Source organism: Crocuta crocuta, unplaced genomic scaffold (assembly GCF_008692635.1).
Source record: "Crocuta crocuta isolate KB4526 unplaced genomic scaffold, BGI_CrCroc_1.0 scaffold333, whole genome shotgun sequence".
In the NCBI taxonomy this organism is placed as follows: Eukaryota; Metazoa; Chordata; class Mammalia; order Carnivora; family Hyaenidae; genus Crocuta; species Crocuta crocuta.
Genome location: NW_027532856.1, coordinates 1,826,540 through 1,849,760, shown reverse-complemented (window position 1 = coordinate 1,849,760; position 23,221 = coordinate 1,826,540). Strand labels below are relative to the sequence as shown.

The 23,221-nt window shown below is 34.6% G+C and overlaps 1 protein-coding gene across 1 annotated transcript in view; it reads right to left on the bottom strand.

The window, feature by feature from the left end:
* The window catches only part of BCAS3 (BCAS3 microtubule associated cell migration factor), a 586,605-nt gene that overhangs the window by 535,879 nt on the left and 27,505 nt on the right, over positions 1-23,221 (bottom strand). Inside the window, exons 5-6 of the mRNA XM_077745617.1 lie at positions 22,790-22,896; positions 496-577 (exon numbers count right to left, since the gene is read on the bottom strand). Coding sequence (XP_077601743.1) covers positions 496-577; positions 22,790-22,896 — 189 coding nt within the window. The remainder of the gene's footprint in view (positions 1-495; positions 578-22,789; positions 22,897-23,221) is intronic.

Below are 23,221 nucleotides of genomic sequence, written 5' to 3'. Positions count from 1 at the left end.
TAGACAGCAGACTCATCCACAAGCGAGATATCGGTGAAAACCAAGCTCTCCAAGGCAGTTTAAGAATAACTGTGAAGAAGAGCAAAGACATGAGGAGAACAGAGGCTTGGGGAATACCCACAGAAGAAAGCTAAGCCAGAAACATAACAAAAGCAGTACAGTCAGCAAGGAAGGGATCTGGGAAGAGTGATGCCATGAAAACCAAGAGGGAAGAGGGCTTCAAGAAAGCCAGCAGAGTCAGAGGCTAAATCGAGATCAAAGAGGATGAAGATAAATCAAAACCACAGTAGAATGTGAATGGCCATATTGAATTGGTTAAGATTACCTATTTCCATCTCAACTGACAGAACAAGAATTTATCTTGTGGGGAGGAAGGGATGGGGCATGGACACTTGGAGGAAAACAGACTTTGTTATCATTCTTGTTGTCTGTAGTCCAAGACCAATAAAAGAGAAACTCCTAAATGATTTGTTTCCTCTTAAGGGCTACACTCACCAAACTGTGGAGCAGGCAAGATTCTCGCCGCTCGAATGGGGCCGTGTCGAACAGAAAAGAGTTCCTGTGCTTCCCCACTGATCTGCATGAGGAGACAAAAAATTTCAGTAAATGAAAACACAGGTCAGAACATGATTATATATGAAAACAAGATCTCCTAAATTTTATCACAATTTTTTGTCTGAAATATAACATATGTACACGACAGAGGCACATACATTTATGGTTGTTCATACACATTCAGTATATTTTTATTTAAATTACCACAAATATTTTTAGAAAATGATAAGAGCACACACTTAATAGAAATAGGAAAATGAATGATCTGTTCTTAAAGTCTAATTCTTATCTCTAAGAAACTACCGTAAGTCTGCTCAGTTCCTGCATGACTGCCTTTCATTTTAGAGCAACGCATTGTGATTTTTTTAATTAGAACCAAGTGTTCCATGTAACAAAAAGGTAAATATTCTTGTTATTCTGAAAAACAGAACTTAAATGTTGTTGTCATTTTTTCAAATATGTTGTGAAGGAGAAAAAACAAAACATACTGCCAAAAACACTATAGCAGAATATGAATAACCTGTGTGCCAGGTTATGGTTCTGTAACTACTTACCTGTTAACCACCTTGAATAAATCATTTAGCATCTATAAACCTATATATTTCTCTTTTTTAAACATATTTTAATTAAAATCACAGATATTTAAGGTATACAACATGATGGTTTAATCAGCATACATAATGATTACTGTAGTCATTTCCTCCTTTTTTATATGATGAGAACACCTGAAATCAACCCTCTGCATTTTTTAAGTATTCAACACAGTGCTATTAACTATACGCATCATGCCTGAACATTATATATCTCTGGACTTACTCATCCTACATAACTACAACTTTGTACCCTTTGACCAACATCTCCCCACTCCCCCCACCTCCCATAAGCCTGTATTATTCTGCATTTATAAACTAAAAAGGTAAAGGTGCCAAAGAACCTCAAAAATACTAATCATTTCAATATTCTATTGGGATGCCTAGGTGGCTCAGTCGGTTAAGCGTCCGACTTCAGCTCAGGTCATCATCTCACAGTTCGTGGGTTCGAGCCCCGCGCTGGTCTCTGTGCTGACAACTAGCTCAGAGCCTGGAGCCTGTCTTCGGATTCTGTGTCTCCCTCTCTCTCTGACCCTCCCCCGCTCATGCTGTCTCTCTCTCTCTCTCAAAAATAAATAAAACATTTAAAAAATTTTTTAATATTCTTTAATTGAAGTAATATGTAAGCATCTTTAAATGTCATTTTTATTATACATGTAGATCAAACACTGTATGAATGTCTGTTCGTTCTGAGTCACATCAGATTTATTCCTCAGATATAAAGAGTACAGTAGTATATTAATCTAAAGGTAAAAGGGGTATGACAATATATATGTCAAGTGTGAAAACAACTGCTTTTCAAAATTAGTGGTTCAAGAGAACAGTTTGCTGCTAACTGAAGTATTGAGCAGATTAAATTAGAATTAGTTAAGAAAGGCCTTTCAGACTGCTTTAAGTGATAATTTAGTCCCCAGTACGTTTTCATAACACTCAAGTGTTTGATGGAATAGATGATATCAGACAGGGAAAATGACCAAAATTATAAAACTAGCTCTAAACACTTAAGAACTTGCAACACATGTAATAAACATTCAATAAAGGAAACATGCTGATGGTAGTTTTTTTTAAATAGGGCCTGCCAAAAAAGAAGTTTAAAATATCAACAACATATACAAGATAAAAGGTTTATAAAACATTCTATATTAAACTGTAAACCTGCAGCACTGCCTTTAACTACTTCTTCAGATCTTCAGCTTCTCTTCTGTCTGAATTTAAGGACTGCAAACTATAAATATTTTGTTTCTTATAAATGTTAAGTTATGGTGATGCCTAAAGAGCCATCATATTCATTTTGTCCATAAAAATTATTATAACCTTCTATTGTTAGTTTCCTGAGGAAACTAATTTGACAATAAACTATTTGTAAAAAATAAATAAATAAAAATAAAAATAAAACCACATAAATTGAAAAAAAATTATTATAACCTTATTCGCTGGCCACAATGGCAAATCTCTCTAGCACTCGGGATGTAGATTTGAGGAATGCTAGGCTCCTCGCACCAACTGTGCAACAACAGCACCACCTACCACCAATTAAACACACAAAGCTATGAACTCAGTATAGGAAAAGATAAGAATTTAGCTCTCTGCAAATTCCTTCGTGAACATTAATTTTCTACATGAAAAACATGGCCATTATATATTATAGCTCTTAAGTCTACAGTTTAATATTACATAACAGAATTTTAAAATTTAGAAAAAGCCTTAAAAAGTCACTTTGTTCAACCTCCCACCCAATGCAGGAATCACATATTCTCTAAAATCTAAAAAATCACGATCTCTCTGATATTAAGCACACTTGCACTAAAAAGTTATTATTGGCTATCTCCACCAAAATGGGGATACAAAAATGGACAAATAATATTCTTCAATATACAGACTATTTCTACTAACAAGGAAATAAAAAATTATAAAACAATACTGTAGAACTTGTATTGAAATTATAATTCAGAGCAATGAAAAACACTTCTCACTCTAACAAATATATGTTCAAACCTTTAACAAATAGTATTCTAACTCAAAATCTGCTCCATACTATTATTGCCATATTCCACAGATCTAGCATTTAGCTTTTGGTTCTATCAAATAAAGCCTTAAAGTAAAAAAATAATAATAATAATAATAATAATAATAAAATCGAATCATAATTTAAGTGAGCTGTGTGTACTAAATTATACTAAATAATAAAGAAGAAGGCAAACTTGTCTTGGGATTCTCACAATATGATAAACATTTATTAACACTGGATTTAATTCACAAGAGCTTTATTTTGACATTGAAAAACATTTTGAAATCTGAACACACTATGCTCTCCAGCATAACAGCTTTCAAAACAGACCTAAATGCTCTATTCTATTCTAAGCTTCTACTCTAAATCCCTCTTTAAATGTACAGCAACAGGTAAGAAAAAACATTAGGACTGATTACAAAATGCATCCCACATTTATTACCCATCTTTTACTACCTCTAAGTTAAGATCCTTGAATTTTTAAGTATAACATAAGGGAAGGGAAGGATGAAGAAACACTCTGCAGCCATTTATAAATATTAGTACCTATGTTAAAATCAAGATTGTTAGAAGCATAATTCTAAACTATCCTAAGTGAATCTCAAAGTCAAACTTCCGAGAGGAGAGAACTCTCCAAAATAATGTGTGCAAATGCTACACTGGAATACTGTTTCAGAACAGAAGTGCCAACAAAGTGTGCACAGATAAGACTTGCACACTTTAGAAAGAACACAAGATGGGTATGTCCTTACAGGTTCGGCTTTAGCTGCCGCTTTCAATTGTCTCTTAATAATTTTATACAGTATGTTCATTGGTAATTCTGCTCTCAAATAAATGCATGTCAAAACTGATTAAGTTTTTAAAGGCTTTCAAAGTGAATTTTACATTTCTTTAAAAAAGCTCATTGAAAATGGGAAAAAAAAAATCTGAGAGATGAGGATTTTATATATTCTGACAAGAATTACCAGGACTTGTTAAGTTCATTTCTAAACCAACAATAATAATAAATACAAGGGCAGAACTACAAGGAAGGAGTTGTACTAAGCAATGTTCCAACGTCCTGGCAACTGTGGTCACTTGGGGAGAGGAGCAAACAGGGAGGAAACCTCTCCAAGAGTTCCTCATGGGTCTCTGCCTTTGTTCTTACTGGCATTTTAATTTCTGATGACAGACTTTTGTTGTTTGGAGCATAAACCGGACGTACCAGTTTGGAGGCACAATAAGGAGAACAAAGAATGATTTGTTCACACTGTAGGAAAAAAATCTTTTCCAACCATAGAAAATAGCTTTCGCATGGTGAAAATATGCAAATTACATACCAAACCAAAAAAGTGGGGGGGAAAGTACAAGTTTAGAATCTCACAACTCAATCTAAGGCAAAGGGAAATTATAACAGCCGAGACAATGCACACTGAGAAAGGGCTATAAAAGTTGTGGGAGAGCTTTATAACTACTTTTAGAGAATTCTAAAAGCAAATGAAGGTCATCTACCCTCAGAACCAAACTTGTTTCTGAAATCGTGATAGCTTTTCAAAGATATCTGAGTACAAAATAGAAAAGTCAATCAAATACCATGGACAATAATAACTGCTTTATAATCACACAGAATTAGGACAAGAGTACATATTTACACCCCCAACTTCCCTTTTAGATACTAGTCAAATGGAGAATTGTGTCTGCAGTTGATTCTTTTATCAAACTTTGTTGAACTACAGACACAGAAATAATACCTCAGTCACACATACATGTATACCTTAATGACTTTTCCATGTTAAAATACCTCTGTTATCAGCACAGACATCAAGAAACAGAACATGATAGATACTCAGAAGGTCCCTCATACCATTTCCCAGTCACAAACTCAAGAATAACCATAACCCCTATCCTCACCTCATTACATATAACTCTTACTCATTCAAATTTATGCAAATAGAAATCACACAATATACACTCTTTGATGAATTATATATGCATGAAATTCATTCATGTTGTTGCATATGATTGGGTTTTTTCTTCTTTTATTGTACTTTTTAAATTTCTATTGCTATACAGATTTCCACTGTGTGAAAAATACTATAATTTATCCATTTTACTATTGGTGGACTTCTGGGTTGTTTCTAGTTCTTGGCTCTTAAGAGGTCTAGAAAAATTGAAAAAATTTTCAAATGAGAAAAAGATCACTATATGTCATTTAAATGAATTACCAAGAATGTCTAGTGGACCCTTTGGGGTTATTTGATTTTATAGGCATCTGTATCTTTGTTTTGACTGGATTATTTTGCAATATTGTAAGTTAAAGAAAACTGATAGTAACCGCCTCTTGTCTACAGAAATGCAAGTGAATTTTGTCTGGAAGAGATACGACTGAATTCCACTCTATAAAAAAAGATGATTCCAGGCAGTACATTTTAGTTTCAATAGTATATTAACCAGGTTTGCACCTCGTAAAAAGTTCATTTTAGTATTTCTAATTGCCTATATTGGTTCTTCAGATTCTCCTTTGAACCAGCTGTAACAACTTGCCAAATACTTCATTTATTAATGAGTTAAATAAAATCTGACAACTGTTCCATTTTACAGTTGTATGCAAACCATAATTTTAGCATTTTTAAAAGAACATTGTAAAGAATACTGCTATGCATATTCTTGCACGTTTCATTTAGTAAGCATATATATGTATTTCTTCTGGGTATACATCTATTTGTAGAATTGCTCCTATATTAGGCATATGTGCATATTTTGTAGATTTCAACAAAATTGTTTTCTACAGTGATTGTACAAATTTACACTTCCACCAGCAATGAAAGAGTCTACCTGCTCACATCCTCACCAACAGTTTGTATCAGCCACTCTGGTGTATTCAATGGGACTTTCACTGTGGTTTTAATTTGTATTTTCTTCATGACTAAGGAGATGGATCAAACACTTTTTCATATGCTTACTGGAATTAGTTATACCTTTCCAAAAATGATTGTTAAAGTCTCTTGCTCACTACAGTTCCCTGATTCTAAGACATTATAGATTTAAATCTATTGTGCAGAGTGAATGAAATGCAGCTCAGTATCCTCTGAAAAGTAATACTGCCTCAAACTAACTATACAAATAGTCTTTATTGTACTAGCCCACCATCAGGGAAAATGATGTAAGACTTTTGTCCTGAAGGACCCTCGATTTCCATGTGATGAACAGTTCAGATATGAATGAGATTGAAGATCTCATTTCAAGAAAAAGGTAGAACTTTTTGTACCTAATCAAATTCATATCTTAGTTCCAAATCCAGTAATAAATAAGCAATCCTTCCCCCCAACAAGGTACAATGGTTTGGTTATAGCAACATTATATCCATCTCTTGAAGTGGAAAATATTGATTTGTAAAAATTCATACAAACATTCAAAGAAAATTCAGTCTCTGTTACAGATAAGAAACACACAAAAATTACTATCACTTCTCTGGAACCCCAGCAGCGTAAACAAAAGATAATGACTAGTAGTTCTTTTTCTTGATACTTTAACAAGTTTTCATCTTTAAAATTAAAAAATTAAAAAGAAGTATTAATTTGCCTATTTTTTTCAAAGTGGGTACAGCATATAAAGCAGATGATTTCCAGGCTAGAAATATGAATAGAAAACCAAGACACCAGACATGAAAGACAACAGACGAAAAAAACTCCCCATGTTTATCTCATGCACATGCAGACTTTCAATCAAAATATCTTTTATGTCAGAGTTCTCCACACTAGTAATGGCTCCGGTTCCACTTGGGAAGTCTGACAGAGTAAAAGCAGCCAACAGGTGGGACCCTGGAAGTTTATTCTTTTCCCCAAATCATGGCCTATGGCAATAATGACAACTACATACAACAATATGCCAGGATCACAGGTTACAAATATCACACATCAACCACACCAAATATTCCAACAGTTTTTTTAGTAGAAAATAAACTGGACTTGTGTTTATTAACTATACAAATTTGCTAAATATGAGTTTGGCTTTATTTTTTTTTTTAATTTTTCTTAATGTTTGTTTATTTTTGAGAGAGAAAGAGAGACAGAGAGTGGATAGCGGAGGGGCAAAAGAGAGAGAGAGAGACAAAGAATCTGAAGCAGGCTCCAGGCTCTGAGGTGTCAGCATAGAGCCCACTTCAGATCCTCTGTCCCCTTTCTCTTTGCCCCTAACCCACTTGCACAGGTGCGCACTCTCTCTCTCACTCAAAAAATAAAATGAGAGAGATGATATATCTAAGAAGGCAACTGTAATAATTTAGTTGCAGATTTAAAATATGTAACATAAAATATACTTAAATCAAAAAGATGCTTGTTGAATGAATGGATGAATAAATGAATGGGTCTATATCAGCCTCATTATTCAATCCTAATGATATTTAGCATAAATCTGACTTTGCCCCACTGTTCTCAAAGCATGTTATTAATATTTAATGTCTGGAAATGTGTTATAATGCCATATTATAAAACACATTTGGAACATCTCATTCTTGAAGCCACCAGTATATTACTTCCTACGTTTTACAGCTCTCAGTAAAAGGACGATTACCAAGGTGGAAAGCAGCACATCATCTGTGCAACAGTCTTTTTTTTTTTTTTAATATTTTGTTAAATTTATTTCTAGGAGAGAGAGCGAGAAAGAGACAGCGTGAACAGGGGAGGGTCAGAGAGAGAGGGAGACACAGACTCTGAAATAGGCTCCAGGCTCTGAGCTGGCAGTCAGCACAGAGCCCAACGTGGGGCTCGAACCCACAAACCGCGAGATCATGACCTAAGCGAAAGTCGGACGCTTAACCGACTAAGCCACCCAGGCGCCCCTATCTGTGCCAACAGTCTTACAAGACAGTCTCCACCCTCTCTGGCAAATACCCTACACTCATTCCAGTCTTTATGTGTTTATATGATGTTTTTACCTGAAACAGGTTATCTTACCAACTGTGACGTTTTAAAAACTGCATATTTAAATATGCAAATAGATAATTATCTTTCTAAATATGCCACATGTAGTAACTATACAGATGAAACTGAAATAAAGTTCCTTAAAAAAGAGCACCGCTGGGGTGCCTGGGTGGCTCAGTTGGTTAAGTATCCGACTTTGGCTCAGGTCATGATCTCATGATTCATGAGTTCAAGCCCCACGGGCTCTGTTGGGCTCTGTGCTGACAGCTCAGAACTTGGAACTGCTTCAGATTCTGTGTGTGTCTCTCTCTCTGCTTCTCCCCCACTCATACTGTCTCTCTATCTCTCTCAAATGAATTAAAAATCTTTTTAAAAAGAGCATCATTTCCTTAAAAAGTAACACCAAATAAAAGATTTTGAATTAAGGAGAAAATGTAAACCATAGACTTAAAGTTATTAAGAACTTATCAATATTGGTTCATTAATTTTAACAAATGTACCTCACTAATGCAAGATGTTAACAGGGGCAGATACATTGGTGAGGGGACACATGGGAATTCTCTGTACTTTCTATTCAATTTTAGGTAAACTAACTGGTAAAAAAAAATAATAATAATAACATCTATTAACTTTTATTTGTATATATGATATGAAAAAATGTGTGAATTCCACAAATAAATTTTAACCTTTCCTGATATCCCTCCCAAAAATACAGAGAGAAAGAATGAAGAGGTGATGAAGTCTTATACTAAGAAAATTCAGTTCTTAAAGCAACAGAAAAAACTCATTTAGCCTATTTAAATGTACAAGTGTATCGTTATCACTTTGCTAACTACTTCACATGTGCTAATCATACAGACCATACAACTGAACTGACAATGAAGTTCTTTTAAAAAAAAAAAAAAAGATCACTTCATGACCAGTTTTTTAACTTCAAACGTCACAATAACTTTTTTTAAAAAATTGGAAGGAAAAGCAAAAAATACAACGAAGGCTAGGGAAAGGAGAAGAATGACCTTATACTACAGTATTCGATTAATAACCAACAAAAGGACTGCACTAGTTACAGGAGTGACTATTATAACTACAAAGCAATCTCTAATGAGAGCTGATAGTCTCTCTCTAGAATTACCCTGTGAGCCAATTTGATGATATGTTTTCATTTTAGATGTAAGGACACAAAGAACAATATTCCCTAAACATGACCAAACCAAAGAAGCACTAAAATCTCCTGTTAACATACTGTATTCAAAACAGTTTTTAACCTCAGGCCTTTTTTCTCCAACAAGTCATTGCCAGGGCGTTATTTTATGTGTTACAGCTCTGTTCCAACAATTTCAAAATCTTAAGATAGAACAGTTTGAAGAAAGGATTCCTAATAGTAAGAGCCTTTTGAAAGCTCTTAAATTTAGGAGGAAGACAGGGACAACGTTTTTGTTTTATTTCTGCTTAACTAACCACAAATGATTCAGTTAATGTCAGAGTGTCAGTATCTCTGTAACCTACTCTGTATGCCATCAAAAAAAAAATTGCAAACCACAAAAACCACCTAAAACACATATTTTTGAGGACTAACAACTTATAGAGCAGATATTTGCTAACCACATAAAGCAGAAAGCAACTGAGTCTATATTTTGGTCTTGACACGAAATTCAAAATACAAAACTTGAGGCAAGAAGGAAGTGAGTTTCAAGAACAATATGAAAACCACAAAACACAAATAATGAATGGAACTTGTAATCATATTTTCATACTTCCAAATTTTCGCACACACAGAGAAGTATTTTAAGGCAACTTTAACCTTTCCCCTCCAGCCCAATTTTTGAAAGGAAGATCAAAGAAAAGCAGTTTAAACTCACACGTTCCTTTGGTTATGCAACACAGATTTAGACCTTACACTTCAAAACCCCAGCCATTACTTCAGCGCCACCAATCCAAATACCATTCCGAGCTTTGAAGCAGCCCTAATGGTATCTTCCATTTGCAAGTAACACTTCTGTAGTCAAAAGATCTTACTCAGGGTAGATGTTAATGCAAAACCACTCAGACTACACAGGCTGGAGGCAGACTGGAAGGTGTTCAGAAGTCAATGTAACACCATTACAGAGAGTGTCAGCCTAGCAGCTGTCATAAACACTTCATCATCACTCAGACACACAAACTGGATTCCCTTTAACTTGTTATTTTATTTTGTGCAGAATACATGTCCAATTGGAAAGAGAGAGAAAACAGTGCCACAGATAAGCCAATTTTGGCTTACGGCCTCTTTGTACTCCTAAAAGACTGAGTTTGCCGTATTTGATTGGTATTATAAACCTATCCTGATATAATCTGTTGGCTGAAGATAGTTTTGCATAGATATCTAACCAAAAAGAAACTTTAAATAGAAGCCTAGGATTTTTCTTCTGTAAAACAGATACCTTAAGAACCTGTAAGACTGACAAGATGACTAAAAAAATGAATGACAACATCAATGGTAGCAGGAAGTGGAGCAACTAGAACTCTCAGATATTGCAGGTGGAAGCATATAGTGGTACAACTTCTCTGAAAAACTGTAGGCAATTTCTAATCAAGTTAAATACACCTAACCTGTGGCCCAGAAATTATGCTCCTAGGTACATACTCAAAAATAGGGCACATAAATCTACAATTATGTTCAAAGAAACACATATCCCCACCTTAAAAGGAGAAGAGCTAAACTGGTATATCTAATCAGTGGGATATAACATAGTAATAAAATCAAAAATCAAAAATACAAATCATGACAACATGCAACAACATGGATGGATCTAAAAAATACACTGAACCAAAAAGACACAAAGGAGTACATACTGTGTGCCTCTATTTATATGAAGTTCAATACAGGCGAAACTAATCTGTGGTCAGAATAGTTATTATCTTATCTGAGGGGAAGGGAAATACTGACTGGGGAATTTTATAAGTAAGAAAAATGCTCTACATTTTGTTCTCAATGTTACTTTCATTTTTTTATGTATGGGTACACACAAACATACACATTTACATATTCACATATATACACTCACAGTCTTCAAACTACAAATTTGAGATTTGTACTTTTTATAGTATGTATGCTATATCTTAATTTTTTAAAGATATCTATCATAAACAAATTATGGTATATATTATTTAGAGCTAAAAAGAAATGAGCTATCAAGCCATGAAAAGACTTGGACATAACTTAAATGTATATTACTAAGTGAAAGAAGCTAATGTGAAACAGCTACATGGTGAATGATTCTAACTATATGACATTACAGAAAGGCAAAACTATATAGTAGTCCACCTTTATGAGCGATACATTCTAAGACCTCCAGTGGATGCCTGAAACTATGGATAGTAAGAAGTCCTATACATTTTTTTTCACATACATACATACATACTATGGTGAAGTTTAACTTATACATTAGGCACAGTAAGAGATTAACAACAATGAAATAAAACAATTATAACAATATACTATAACAGAAGTTATATGAATGTCTCTCTCTCTAAATATCATATTGTACTGTTATTTACTCTCTTTGTGGTGATATCAGATGACAAAATGCCCATGTGATGAGATGAAGTGAGATGAATGATCCAGGCATGTGACCTACTCTTAGGCTACTACTCACCTTATGAAAATACATCAGATGGAGGATCATCTGCTTCCAGACCACAGCTGACTGTGGATATATAAATCATGGAAAGCAAAACCACAGATAAAGGGGGACTACTGATGTGGAATGTTGATAGTGGGGAGGCTGTGCATTTCTAAGGGTTAAATGTGAGCTTTAATTTTTTATCTATAAAATGAGAATAACACTCTCTTTAAAACAAAGGCACGCTTGGCTGGCTTAGGATTGTGAGTTCAAGCCCTATGTTGATCAAACATAAAAATGTAAATCAAATATAAAAAACCTTTTAAAAAATAGTAAAATTGACAAGATTATAGAGAATAACAGGCAATGTACCTAATATGATGTGTGTGGTATATTCTGATTATTCAAATTATAGATGCTATTATTTACATTAACATTATGAAACTTCACTAGGCAGTGCAAGTGTCAAAACTCCCCCAGGCATCTCCTCACTACTCAGTGCTCTACAGCACTCCATTCATTCCTCCACTGGAACACAAATCTCACAGGCCAGGGTTTCTCAACCTCAGCCTGACTGACATTCTGGAATGGACAATGCTTTGTTGAGCAAAGCTGTCCTAAACATTTTAGGATCCTTCGCAGCATCTCTGGCTTTTACCTACCAGATGTCAGTAGCAACTCCCAATCGCGACAATAAAAAATATCTGCAAACATGACCAAATGTCTCCTTGGGAGCAAAAGCACTCTCTCATCTGGGAAGCACTGACACAGACTGCAATTATGTAGTGACACCTCACAGAAGTAGAACATGATCTTCTCAGGCTCAGGTCTTAGTGATATTTGTATCTCCTAATACGCGGCATAGACCCTAAAGCTTCAATATGGCTAAATGGAAAAAGTATGGTGCTATTAATTAATAAAAATAGAGATTGTAGGAAGAAGATACAGAGTGGGAATGGAATGGGATGTAAGCAAACAGCAAACGATTATGAAATTTAGTTTTGATCTTTCTAAAATTGACTCTCTAGCACTCTTAGATGAAAATACTCAGAAGACTGAAATCTTGAAATACATTTTCTAAACATATGCACACATATATATGTGTACATATACACATACATACATAAATGTATATATAAACATATACATATATCCAACCAACTGCCAGATAATGTACTTGGTACCAGATATATAAAGACCATGAAGACATGATCACAGTAATAAAATCAAAAACACAAACCACAGTAACATGCAACAACATGGAAAGATCTAAAAAATACATTGAACAAAAAAAGGCATAAAGGAGTACATACTGTGTGCCTCTATAAAGAACTTATCAAACTCAACACCCAAAAAAACAAATAATCCTGTGAAGAAATGGGCAAAAGACACGAATAGACACTTTTCCAAAAAAGATATCCACATGGCTAACAGACACATGAAAAAACGCTCAACATCACTCATCATCAGGGAAATACAAATTAAAACCATAAGGAGATTCCACCTCACACCTGTCAGAATGGCTAACATTAACAACTCATGCAAAACAGATGTTGGTGAGGATGTGGAGAAATCTCTTTTGCACTGCTGTTGGGAATGCAAGCTGGTGCAGACACTCTGAAAGATAGTATGAAGGTTCCTTGAAATATTTAAAATAGAACGACCCAGCAAGTATACTACTAGGTATTTACCCAAGGGATACAGGTGTGCTGTTTCAAAGGGGCACATGCACTTCAATGTTTATAGCAGTGCCACTGAAAATAGCCTAAGTATGGAAAGAGCCCAATAGTCCATCGATAGATGAATGGATAAAGAAGATGCGGTGTGTATATATATAAATATATACACACAATGTATATACATATACATACACACAATGGAGTATTACTCAGCAATCAAAAAGAATGAAATCTTGCCATGTGCAACTACATGGATGGAACTAGAGCGTATTATGCTAAGCAATATTAATCACTCAGAGAAAGACAAATATCATGTGACTTCACTCATATGTGGAATTTAAGGTACAAAACAGATGAAAAGAAAGGAAGGGAAGAAAAAATAATATAAAAACAATGAGGGGACAAAATATAAGAGACACTTAAATACAGAGAACTGAGGGTTGCTGGAGGAGCTGTGGGTGGGGTATGGGCTAAAGGGGCATTAAGGAAGACACTTGGTATTATACATAGAGGAGGAATCACTGGAATCTGCTCCTGAAATCATTATTGCACTATATGCTAACTAACTTGGATATGAGTAAATAAATAAATAAAATGTTTTAAAAGGTTTTTTTTAATAAAATCGTAAAAAAAAAAAAAAGAAAGGAAAAAAAAAAAGAAAGAAAGTGAAAACGTCAGAATACCAATAAAGGAGAAAACTGGGACAAATGATGAAATCAGAAAATGGACTGTGGATTACATAATACATATTGTATTAAACATAAATATCCTGGTTTTGATAGTACTATAGTTGTATAAGATAATGTGCCTTATTCTTAGGAATATATACTGAATTATTTATAGAGAAGGCGTACATGACTTCTACTTATTAACAGTTCAGAAAAAGATCTGCATGAATAAAAAAACAGAGAGAATGATACAGCAAATGGGGCAAAATGTCCTTAACTGGTAAATCTGGATAAATCAAGGAGCTCCTTGTACTAATTATAAAATTTTCTGGAAGTTTAAAATTATTGCAAAATAAAAAGCATCTTTAAAACTCCACAATGAGATCAATACACACCTACCAGAATGGTTAAAATTTTATAAGCTAACAATACCAAGAGCCAATGAGAAATATGGAGCAAATGAAACTTTCATACATTGCTAGTGGGAATACATATATATTGGTAAAACTACTTTGGAAAACTGGCTATATTAACATTAAACATACACCTACACTATAACACAGCAAATCTATTCTAAGTCTATATATCCAAGGAAATGGGTGCAGAATATGTCCACCAACAACCAAATAAAATAACGTTCAGAGCAGCTTTATTTATAATACTCAAAAACTGGAAGCAACAAAAAATGTCTACTGGCTACATAATAGACTTGTTTAGATGTGTTGTATTTATGATAAAATACTATACAGAAAAAAAATGAGGGGAACAAATAACTGCTACACACAAGAACATGAAAGAATCTCATAGTCATACTGTTAGAAAAGAAAAAAGCCAACATAAAAGAATATAGACTATTATCTATGACCATATTTTTTATAAGGTTCAAAAACAGAAAGCTAATCTCTGGCAATAGAAGTCAGAATGCTGGTTATTTGGAAGTACAGGAGGACAATATTAGCAACTAAGTGAAATTCTTCGGAGTTGCTGCAAATGTTCTGTATCTTATTCTGAGTGACCTATAGAAGGTTATATACATATATAAAAATTCAGCCTGCACACAAGATCTGTGTACCTTACTGTATTTAATATATGAATAAAATTTAAAACAAGAGAATTTATAACAAAAGAAAAAATTGCCTTCCACAAACTCATAAGTCTGTTTTCATTCCATGGCACCCAATGCTCTTCCACTACAGACGACTAAAGAGCATCCTTGACTTCTTTTCCCAGTAAACAAGAGACTGGACCAAACAAAATAAGGCCCTATTCTCAATGAACACAATTTTTTGATTCAAGTCCATATTCAAACTTCCCTCTGCTTGCCAGTTACCCAAATCATAGACTTTATATTGCTCCTAAATGAAACTCATAAAAATTGTTCCTAGCTAGCAATCTTGACATGGCAAGGTCTATTGGCACCCAACTTCTAATAAATAAAAGACTAATTGGTATTTACCTCAAATATGCCCTTGCATGTTCCTCTAAAGCTTCAGTGTAAAAGCTACATATACTAAAAGCTAGGAGAAATATTTCCTTTCAAGGGAGCAGCTGCACTTTTCTTAATGCAATGTATTAGTGACACCTAGCGTCACATCTTTGAAGTACATCCAAGCTCCAAGAAAGCACTCCACATGAACCTTACATTCAATATGTTAACATCTGGGGTGCTTTCTTGAAGCTGGAGAGAAGTAGGGGGTGTGGGGGGGTAGGCTAAAAGCCTGATGAACATTAAGGATGGCACTTGTGATGAGCACTAGTTGTTATATGTAAGTGAAAATTCACTAAATTCTACTCTTAAAACTAACATTACACTGTATGTTAATTACCTAGAATTTAAATAAAAATACAAAATATAAAAAAATCTTTGGAGACTTAAAAAAAAGAAAATATACTGTTTCATGCAATGCAACTGTCATCTTCTAGGTACTGTAATGATATATTTTCAACATTTTTTTAAGATATTAAGAATTTCAGGGGTGCCTGGGTGGCTCGATCAGTTAAGCATCCAACTTCAACTCAGGTCATGATCAACTCAGGTTAATGAGTTCAAGCCCCACATCAGGCTCTGTGCTGACAGCTCAGAGCCTGGAGGCTGCTTTGGATTCCATGTCTTCCACTCCCGACCTCTCTCTCTCAAAAATATAAACATTTAAAAAAAAAAAAAAAAGAATTCTGAAAGAGGATGATAAAAATAAGTAGTCACTTAAACAGGCCTAAACAAGCACCTGATAGAAGTGATTGTTGTCTATGTTAAATAAAATAACATGACTACACAATGCCTAAAACATAGCCACTATCATAAACAACTCCTCTTCCACCAGGATGCCCTGTTCATAGTATTTGTCAAACCATTTCATGAATGCCCAGTTATTTATTTTTTAATTTCAATTCTGACACAGATACTTCTGTAAATGACAAACATATTTGGATGATGTGCAACTGACAAACAGTTATAAATATCTAAAGTTATAAATATCTAAAAGCTTACTCTCATTTTCTGCACTTATTTCGTTGCATGCAGTAACATTTCACTATTACCAATTGTGGACCAGCACCACCAGGCGTGTTCCACTAACTTAAAACCAAACTCGCTATATTTCCACCCATATTTGCTCTTCATCATACCTTTACTATTTTGTAAAAAGGCATCACTGTCTACATCTGTTCAAAATCCTCGAATGGCTTCTACAACTCATTTTTTTTAGTGGGCAAAAAAAATTATATAGATAATTCCTAAAAGATATTCAGATGGTCAACAATACATGAAAAAGTGCTCCAACATTTTTAGTCCACAAGGTACCACCCATCAAAATGGCTAAAAAGATGGACAACACCAAATGTTGATGAGGCTATGGAACAACTAACTCACACACAGCTGGGGGAAATGTAAGATGGTACATAAAGGTTTGGAATCTGTTATAAAACTGACCACATTCCTACCCCATGAAGCTGCAATTCCACTTGTAGGTATTTACCTAAGAGAATGAACACACTTTACAAAAAGACTTACAGAAGATCTTCACAGCAGCTTTAGTCAGAAAAGGCAAAGAAGGGATAAACTATGGTTATTCATACACTGGACTATTATTTAGCAATAAAAAAGAACAAACAGCATGGGTGAACCTCATAAATATGCTGAATGAAGGAAGCCTTCCACAAAAAAAAAAGTGAATATAGTATAATAACACAAAATCTAGGCAACACTAATCTATAGTGAGGGGAAAAATGAGAACAGTGGTTGCTTCTGGATGAGACGGATGAAAAATTGCCTGGGAATAGGCATGATGGAAATTTCTTCAGTGATAAACATGTTCTGTATCTTGACAGAGATTTGGGTTACTTAGGTGTATGCATTTATCAAAGTTCGGTAAATTAACAGATTAAGAATTGTGTATTTAATGGTGTATAGATTTTATCCAACAAAAATTAATCAAATTAATGGCAGCATGAAAAAGTGGTTAGGGGAAAGTATACTGATGTTTACAATGTACTTTGAAATGCGTTGAACAAGATGGATATGAAATAAAGGAAGTATAGTAAAATTTTCATGGTTCAAATCAAGGTGTGGATATACATGTTTTCACCATAAAATTGTTACAACTTTGGTCTATATTTGAAATTGTTGAAGTCTGTGGTTGATAAAGCTCTAGCCCACAGCCACCTCTCAGACATCATCTCCAAACATTCTTCACATTGCCCACCACCCTCCAGCTAAACTGCCTCATTGCTGTTCTTGAATATGGGAAATATAGTCCTACCACAGAGTACTGGCTTTGAATGTTCCTCCTTCAAATAACCATAAGGATCACCCTTCCACACTTTTGCTCAAAGGAATTTTGAGTAAGGCTTTCCCAGACCACCCTGTATAAGATAGCAACCCACAGCAACATCAACCACCCCATCCTAACACCTACCACCATCTAGTATGCTAGATGTTTGTTTATTATCATCTTCCTCCCTACCACAAGAAGAATGATTTTGTTTTGTTCATTGCTGTTTTCCCAGCATCTTGAACAGGATCTGTCTTATAAAAGACAATCAATAAATCTTTGCTGAGTAAGTCAATTAATAACTGAATGGGGTAAGTATAAATGGCTTTACAAGAATGCAATCTGGCAAATCTATCAAGAGTCTTGGTATATTTACTTTCATTGATCTCTTCAAATTACATGACCATAAAGATATTTGTTTCAATATTCTTTAATATTGAGAATATTAAATAATATTTAATATTAAATTTTTTATATTTATATTTTTATATTTTATATTAAATATTAAATAATTAATATTAAAGAATAATAAAGAATATTCTTTTAAGAAGACAAAAACTTAAGAAATATAAATCAATGTCCAACCATACAGGAAAGAATATTTCCACCTTAGAGCCACAGACTTTTATTGTTTGCTGTTCCAAGCTTACCCTGGTTAAATCCTAACTTCTATGCCACTTTCTTACTATAATCTCTTATTCTTTTCCTCATACTTCAATTTAAGTTGTATATTAATTGATTTTTATTTAAATTTACCTCTCCTACTAGCTCCATGAGAGCAAACACCATGTCTGTTTTGTTCAAAATACGTAGTTTATCCCAGACCTATGCTGAATAAATGAGCACCTTTTAAGTCCTCGTAGTTTATAGAACAAAATCAATCTATGTATAAGACTGGGAGAAAAGAAAAATAAAGAATGTAAGTATGACATATTAAAGTAACTGAAATATACACTAAAATAACAGCTAAAAGAGTTAAAGGAGTCATGAAAGGAAGAGTACAGAGCTGCTATTTTTTAATTTTTTTAATGTTTTTATTTATTTCTGAGAAAGAGAGAGACAGCGTGAGCAGGGGAGGGGCAGAGAGAGAGGGAGACACAGAATGTGAAGCAGGCTTCAGGCTCTGAGCTAGCTGTCAGCACAGAGCCCAACGCGGGGCTCGAACCCAGGAACCGTGAGATCATGACCTGAGCCAAAGTCAGGCACTGAACCGACTAAGCCACCCAGGCACCCCCAGAACTGCTACTTTTTTTTTTTAAATGAATCTCATAAAACTACTTGGCTTTTAGTCCAATGTACAACCTTGACTTTTTTTAAATTAAGGATTTTAAGCATGAGAACCTGTATTTATATTACCAAAAAGAAGCAATGAGATTGTTATGCGTGACTGGGAAAAGGGCCTGTATACCCAAAACATCAACAAATAATCATTCCTTCTTATGTCACATCAGGTGTGTTGAAAGAAGCTTGACAGCTTGGGAAAGCTGGTGTTTTCCTACAGCCACCTCATAAACAAAGTGGTGGGGACTGGGCAGTCGAGAAACTACTTCTGGGCAATTCTGCTTCTGAGCTAACTCCACTTAACTATCTGTCAAGGCACCATTTAAGCCTTGTTCAAATTTGTGCAATTCGTAAACAATTTTTTAACTGTTTATCCAGGATATGCTTATTTTCTTAATCTGAGACTCACAAGTTCTATAAAATCAACAGGAGGGAACCCTGTTACAAACTTGAAGCAAAAACTGAGCTATGGTTTGGACAGGGTTTGACTTTCTGCCCACTCACACTTACTCAAAAGCAAATATGATTTATGGTCTGCAAAGATCCTAAGAGCCGGGATTATTTCTAGATTGACCAGCATAAGCTCCCCACTGTCTAGCACATGGTAACACTTAAGTGATTACTGAGTAACTGACTAGTGATAAACAAGTTTTGGAAGGGGTTAGTTAGTAATGGGTAACAGTCACAATACTCTATAAAAGATGAATATATGAAGGCATATCATAAACTTTCACAATGAAAACTAAAATTGAACTGCCAATGTACTTCCATGGCATATCTTTTGCTATCACATTTGGAGAGTAATGAAGTACAGCTCTGAGATCATAGGCTTTGAATTTGAAGTCAGATAGAACTGGGTTTGAATTCTAATTCCACCCCAAGCAGTGTGACATTACCACCTATAAATATAACTTCTACCTCACAGTATACAACAAATGAGATCACGTGTAAATAAAATGCGCTGGACATAGTAAGAGCACAATCAATGCAACAGAAGGGGCCTATTTTCCCAAACTGCCTTCTAATTCATGAAACAGTCCTCACAGAGCTATAATACTACAAGAGTAAACAACCACCTAATGAATATTCCATGAAGAAAAGATTATTCAAGTCTCTCAAAATACAATCTGGGCCTAAGAACTACTTTAAAGAAATAATTTAAATTAGAAGACTTTTAAGTTACTCAGAGCTAAACACAAGTTATCTTTAAAACTATTAAAAGTGATACCTCTAATTATGCCCGAAACAAGTGGGTAGCCTGAGTACCACCAAAGGAATGTGCTCAATCCAGTCAACACACCTAATCACACAGGCTCAACCTTCTTGTTAAAGCTCTAGCTTCCCCTCTGCCTTCATATCTGTCAACTAATAGCATAAGGGTTCAAAATGTTGTGTCTATTAATAAGAAGTTACATTTACAAAATCTTTTCCTCTTATCACAATCTAGAAATATTTTTCTTGGTAGGGGAGAAAAATAAAAAACACTGCCTAATTTTAAGTCCTTTGTCCATGCCTTCAGCATGACACTTAAATTACAAACAACATTGGAGACCCATGAAAAATGTCAACTACACATCCCAAAAGGCAAAAGAAAGAGGACACTCATTCTATAACATAGCAGGATTCTTCTACCTTTGTTTAAAAAAAAAAAAAAAGCGACTATGTGGATGGAACTAGAGGGTAGTATGCTAAGTGAAATTAGTCAGAGAAAGACAAATATCATATGACTTCACTCATATAAGGACTTTAAGATACAAAACAGATGAAGGGAAGCAAAAATAATATAAAAACAGGGAGAGGGACAAAACATAAGAGATTCTTAAATATGGAGAACAAACAGAGGGTTGCTGGAGGGGTTGTGGTGAGGAGGCTAAATGGGTAAGGGGCATTAAGGAATCTACTCCTAAAATTGTTGCACTATATGCTAACTTGGATGTAAATTTAAAAAATAAATTAATTAAAATAAAAAATAAAACACAGAAGCCAAAAAAAAAAAAAGCCGATCTATAAAAACAAGAAATATAAAAACCTAAACCCTAAATAATATCATACATAATTATATGATTAGATAAAAGACCAAAGTTCACCATGGGTGATTTACCAAAGAATAAATTTTTACTAAAAATGTTAAAGAATTATGAAGTCCAATGTGATCATTATTTAATAATCCTTATGCCACTGAAGCCAAATTCTGGACTCAAGGACATCTTAAATTCCTTTAAATTTGACATAATAAACTATGTTCTCCTACAGATCTTTTAAGAAGTGACATTACCCAACAGAACCAAAAATTCTAGGGGTCAAAAATTCTAACTGAAACACACACATACGCAAGTGGCTTCAAACAATTTGGTGAATGAATTTATTAAAGGTACAAATTAAGGCTCTATGTATTGACCTTGAGCCTCCAACTGTAAAAGAACCACACAATGAAGTTCTCCTCCCCCCTACCAGCTACTGGAGAGAGATGATATTTAGGCCATGCTAGAATCTAAGTACAAGCCAAATGATGCAATCTTTACTACAGTTCACTCAGCTATGATCCTACCAAGCCTTTCCTCTTTTAGGACATTTTAGATGAACTTGTAAGATTTAACAGGCAAACTGGGACCAATATTAGGCAATTTTAAACATTTATCAAAATTGAGATTTATCTTATACAGATACACAGACATAAAATAACCTTTGTTCAGATTCATGTATTATACCATTATGGCTAAGAGCAGGAAAAAAAAAAAGAGACATTCAAGCTTTTTCAATATAGGAAACAAATGACATAAATAAGGAAAAATCCAAATAATGGAATTATACACAGCTATAAACTTCAAAGAAGCAGCTCTCTGAATACTGACATTAAGAGTAAAACACAGCAAGGTGTAGACCAAATTGTAGAATACGCTCCCATCTTTTAGAGAGGGCAGGGTGGCATAAACAAATTTATTTATGCTTTTATTTGCATAAAATACAGCCATAAGGATACATAAAAAACTAGAAATCCTTGCTGCCTTGAGGGGAAATGAGGGAAAAGGGTGGAAAGGAGTTTTATTTAACCTTTCATAACCTGAATTTTGTACCACATGTTTTAACTGATCCAAAACATTGATTTTTAGTGACTTCTAATTTTAAAAAAGAGAAGAGGGGTGCCTGGATGTCTCAGTCAGTTAAGCATCTGACTTCAGCCCAGGTCATGATCTCAGGGTTCATGAGTTGGACTCCCACATCAGGTGAGCTCATGCCCCACATTGGGTGAGCCTCACTTCTCTCTCTCTCTCTCACCCTCCCTCCCTCTCCCTCCCTTGTGGAATTCTCTCACCCTCTCTACCNCCCCCCCCCCCCCCCCCTCCCCCCCCCCCCCAAAAAAAAAAAAAAAAAAAAAATTTTTTTAATTAATTAAAAAAGAAACAAAAAGCCTTCTGTCAGCTTGCTTACTCTTCTGGAAAATGGGAGGGAAATAATAATAATACCTACTTAATAGAGTTACTGCAACAAAAAATGAGATCTTGCATATAAGGTGACTCCCACAATTCCTGGCCCAACTTAACAAATCATTTACAGCCCTCTTCTCACTTGCCCCTTAATCTCTGGGCCTTGTATGGTGGTCCACACACAGCAGACTCTTAGCAAATGCTTGTTAAAAAAATGGATGAGACCTTACAGAAAGGATCACCAGATTTCACACCAGCTAGCATGGTGGAAAGTATTCTATTTTAGGGATTCAGCCTTCTCCATACTTACCGGGATGCTCCAGACTTGCATTCCATCACTATAGCCAATCATAATCAGCAGAGGGGGCTCGTTCCCAGTGCTGTGTATTTCATGAAATTCCAGATTTCTTGATGTATCTGCATTAGAATTAAGTCGCAAAGAAGCAAATTAAAAAGTAAACAACCACATTTCCTTAATATTATTAGTGTAACAATTGTTTACATTGTTTTTCAATGATGAATCACTAATTTCTATTCCTGAAATCATTATCACACTACATAATTCAAGTTAACTAACTTGGATTTAAATTTAAAACAAAAAAGAAAAAGAAATAAATATGTAGTTTTTCAATAAAAAGTATTTGGAAGACATTACTTAAAAGAAAGCGAACAGGGATCAGGAAGCTGAAATTATAAAACCAGTGGTTTTTTTCTTAACAGTACCTATAATTATCTGCACAAG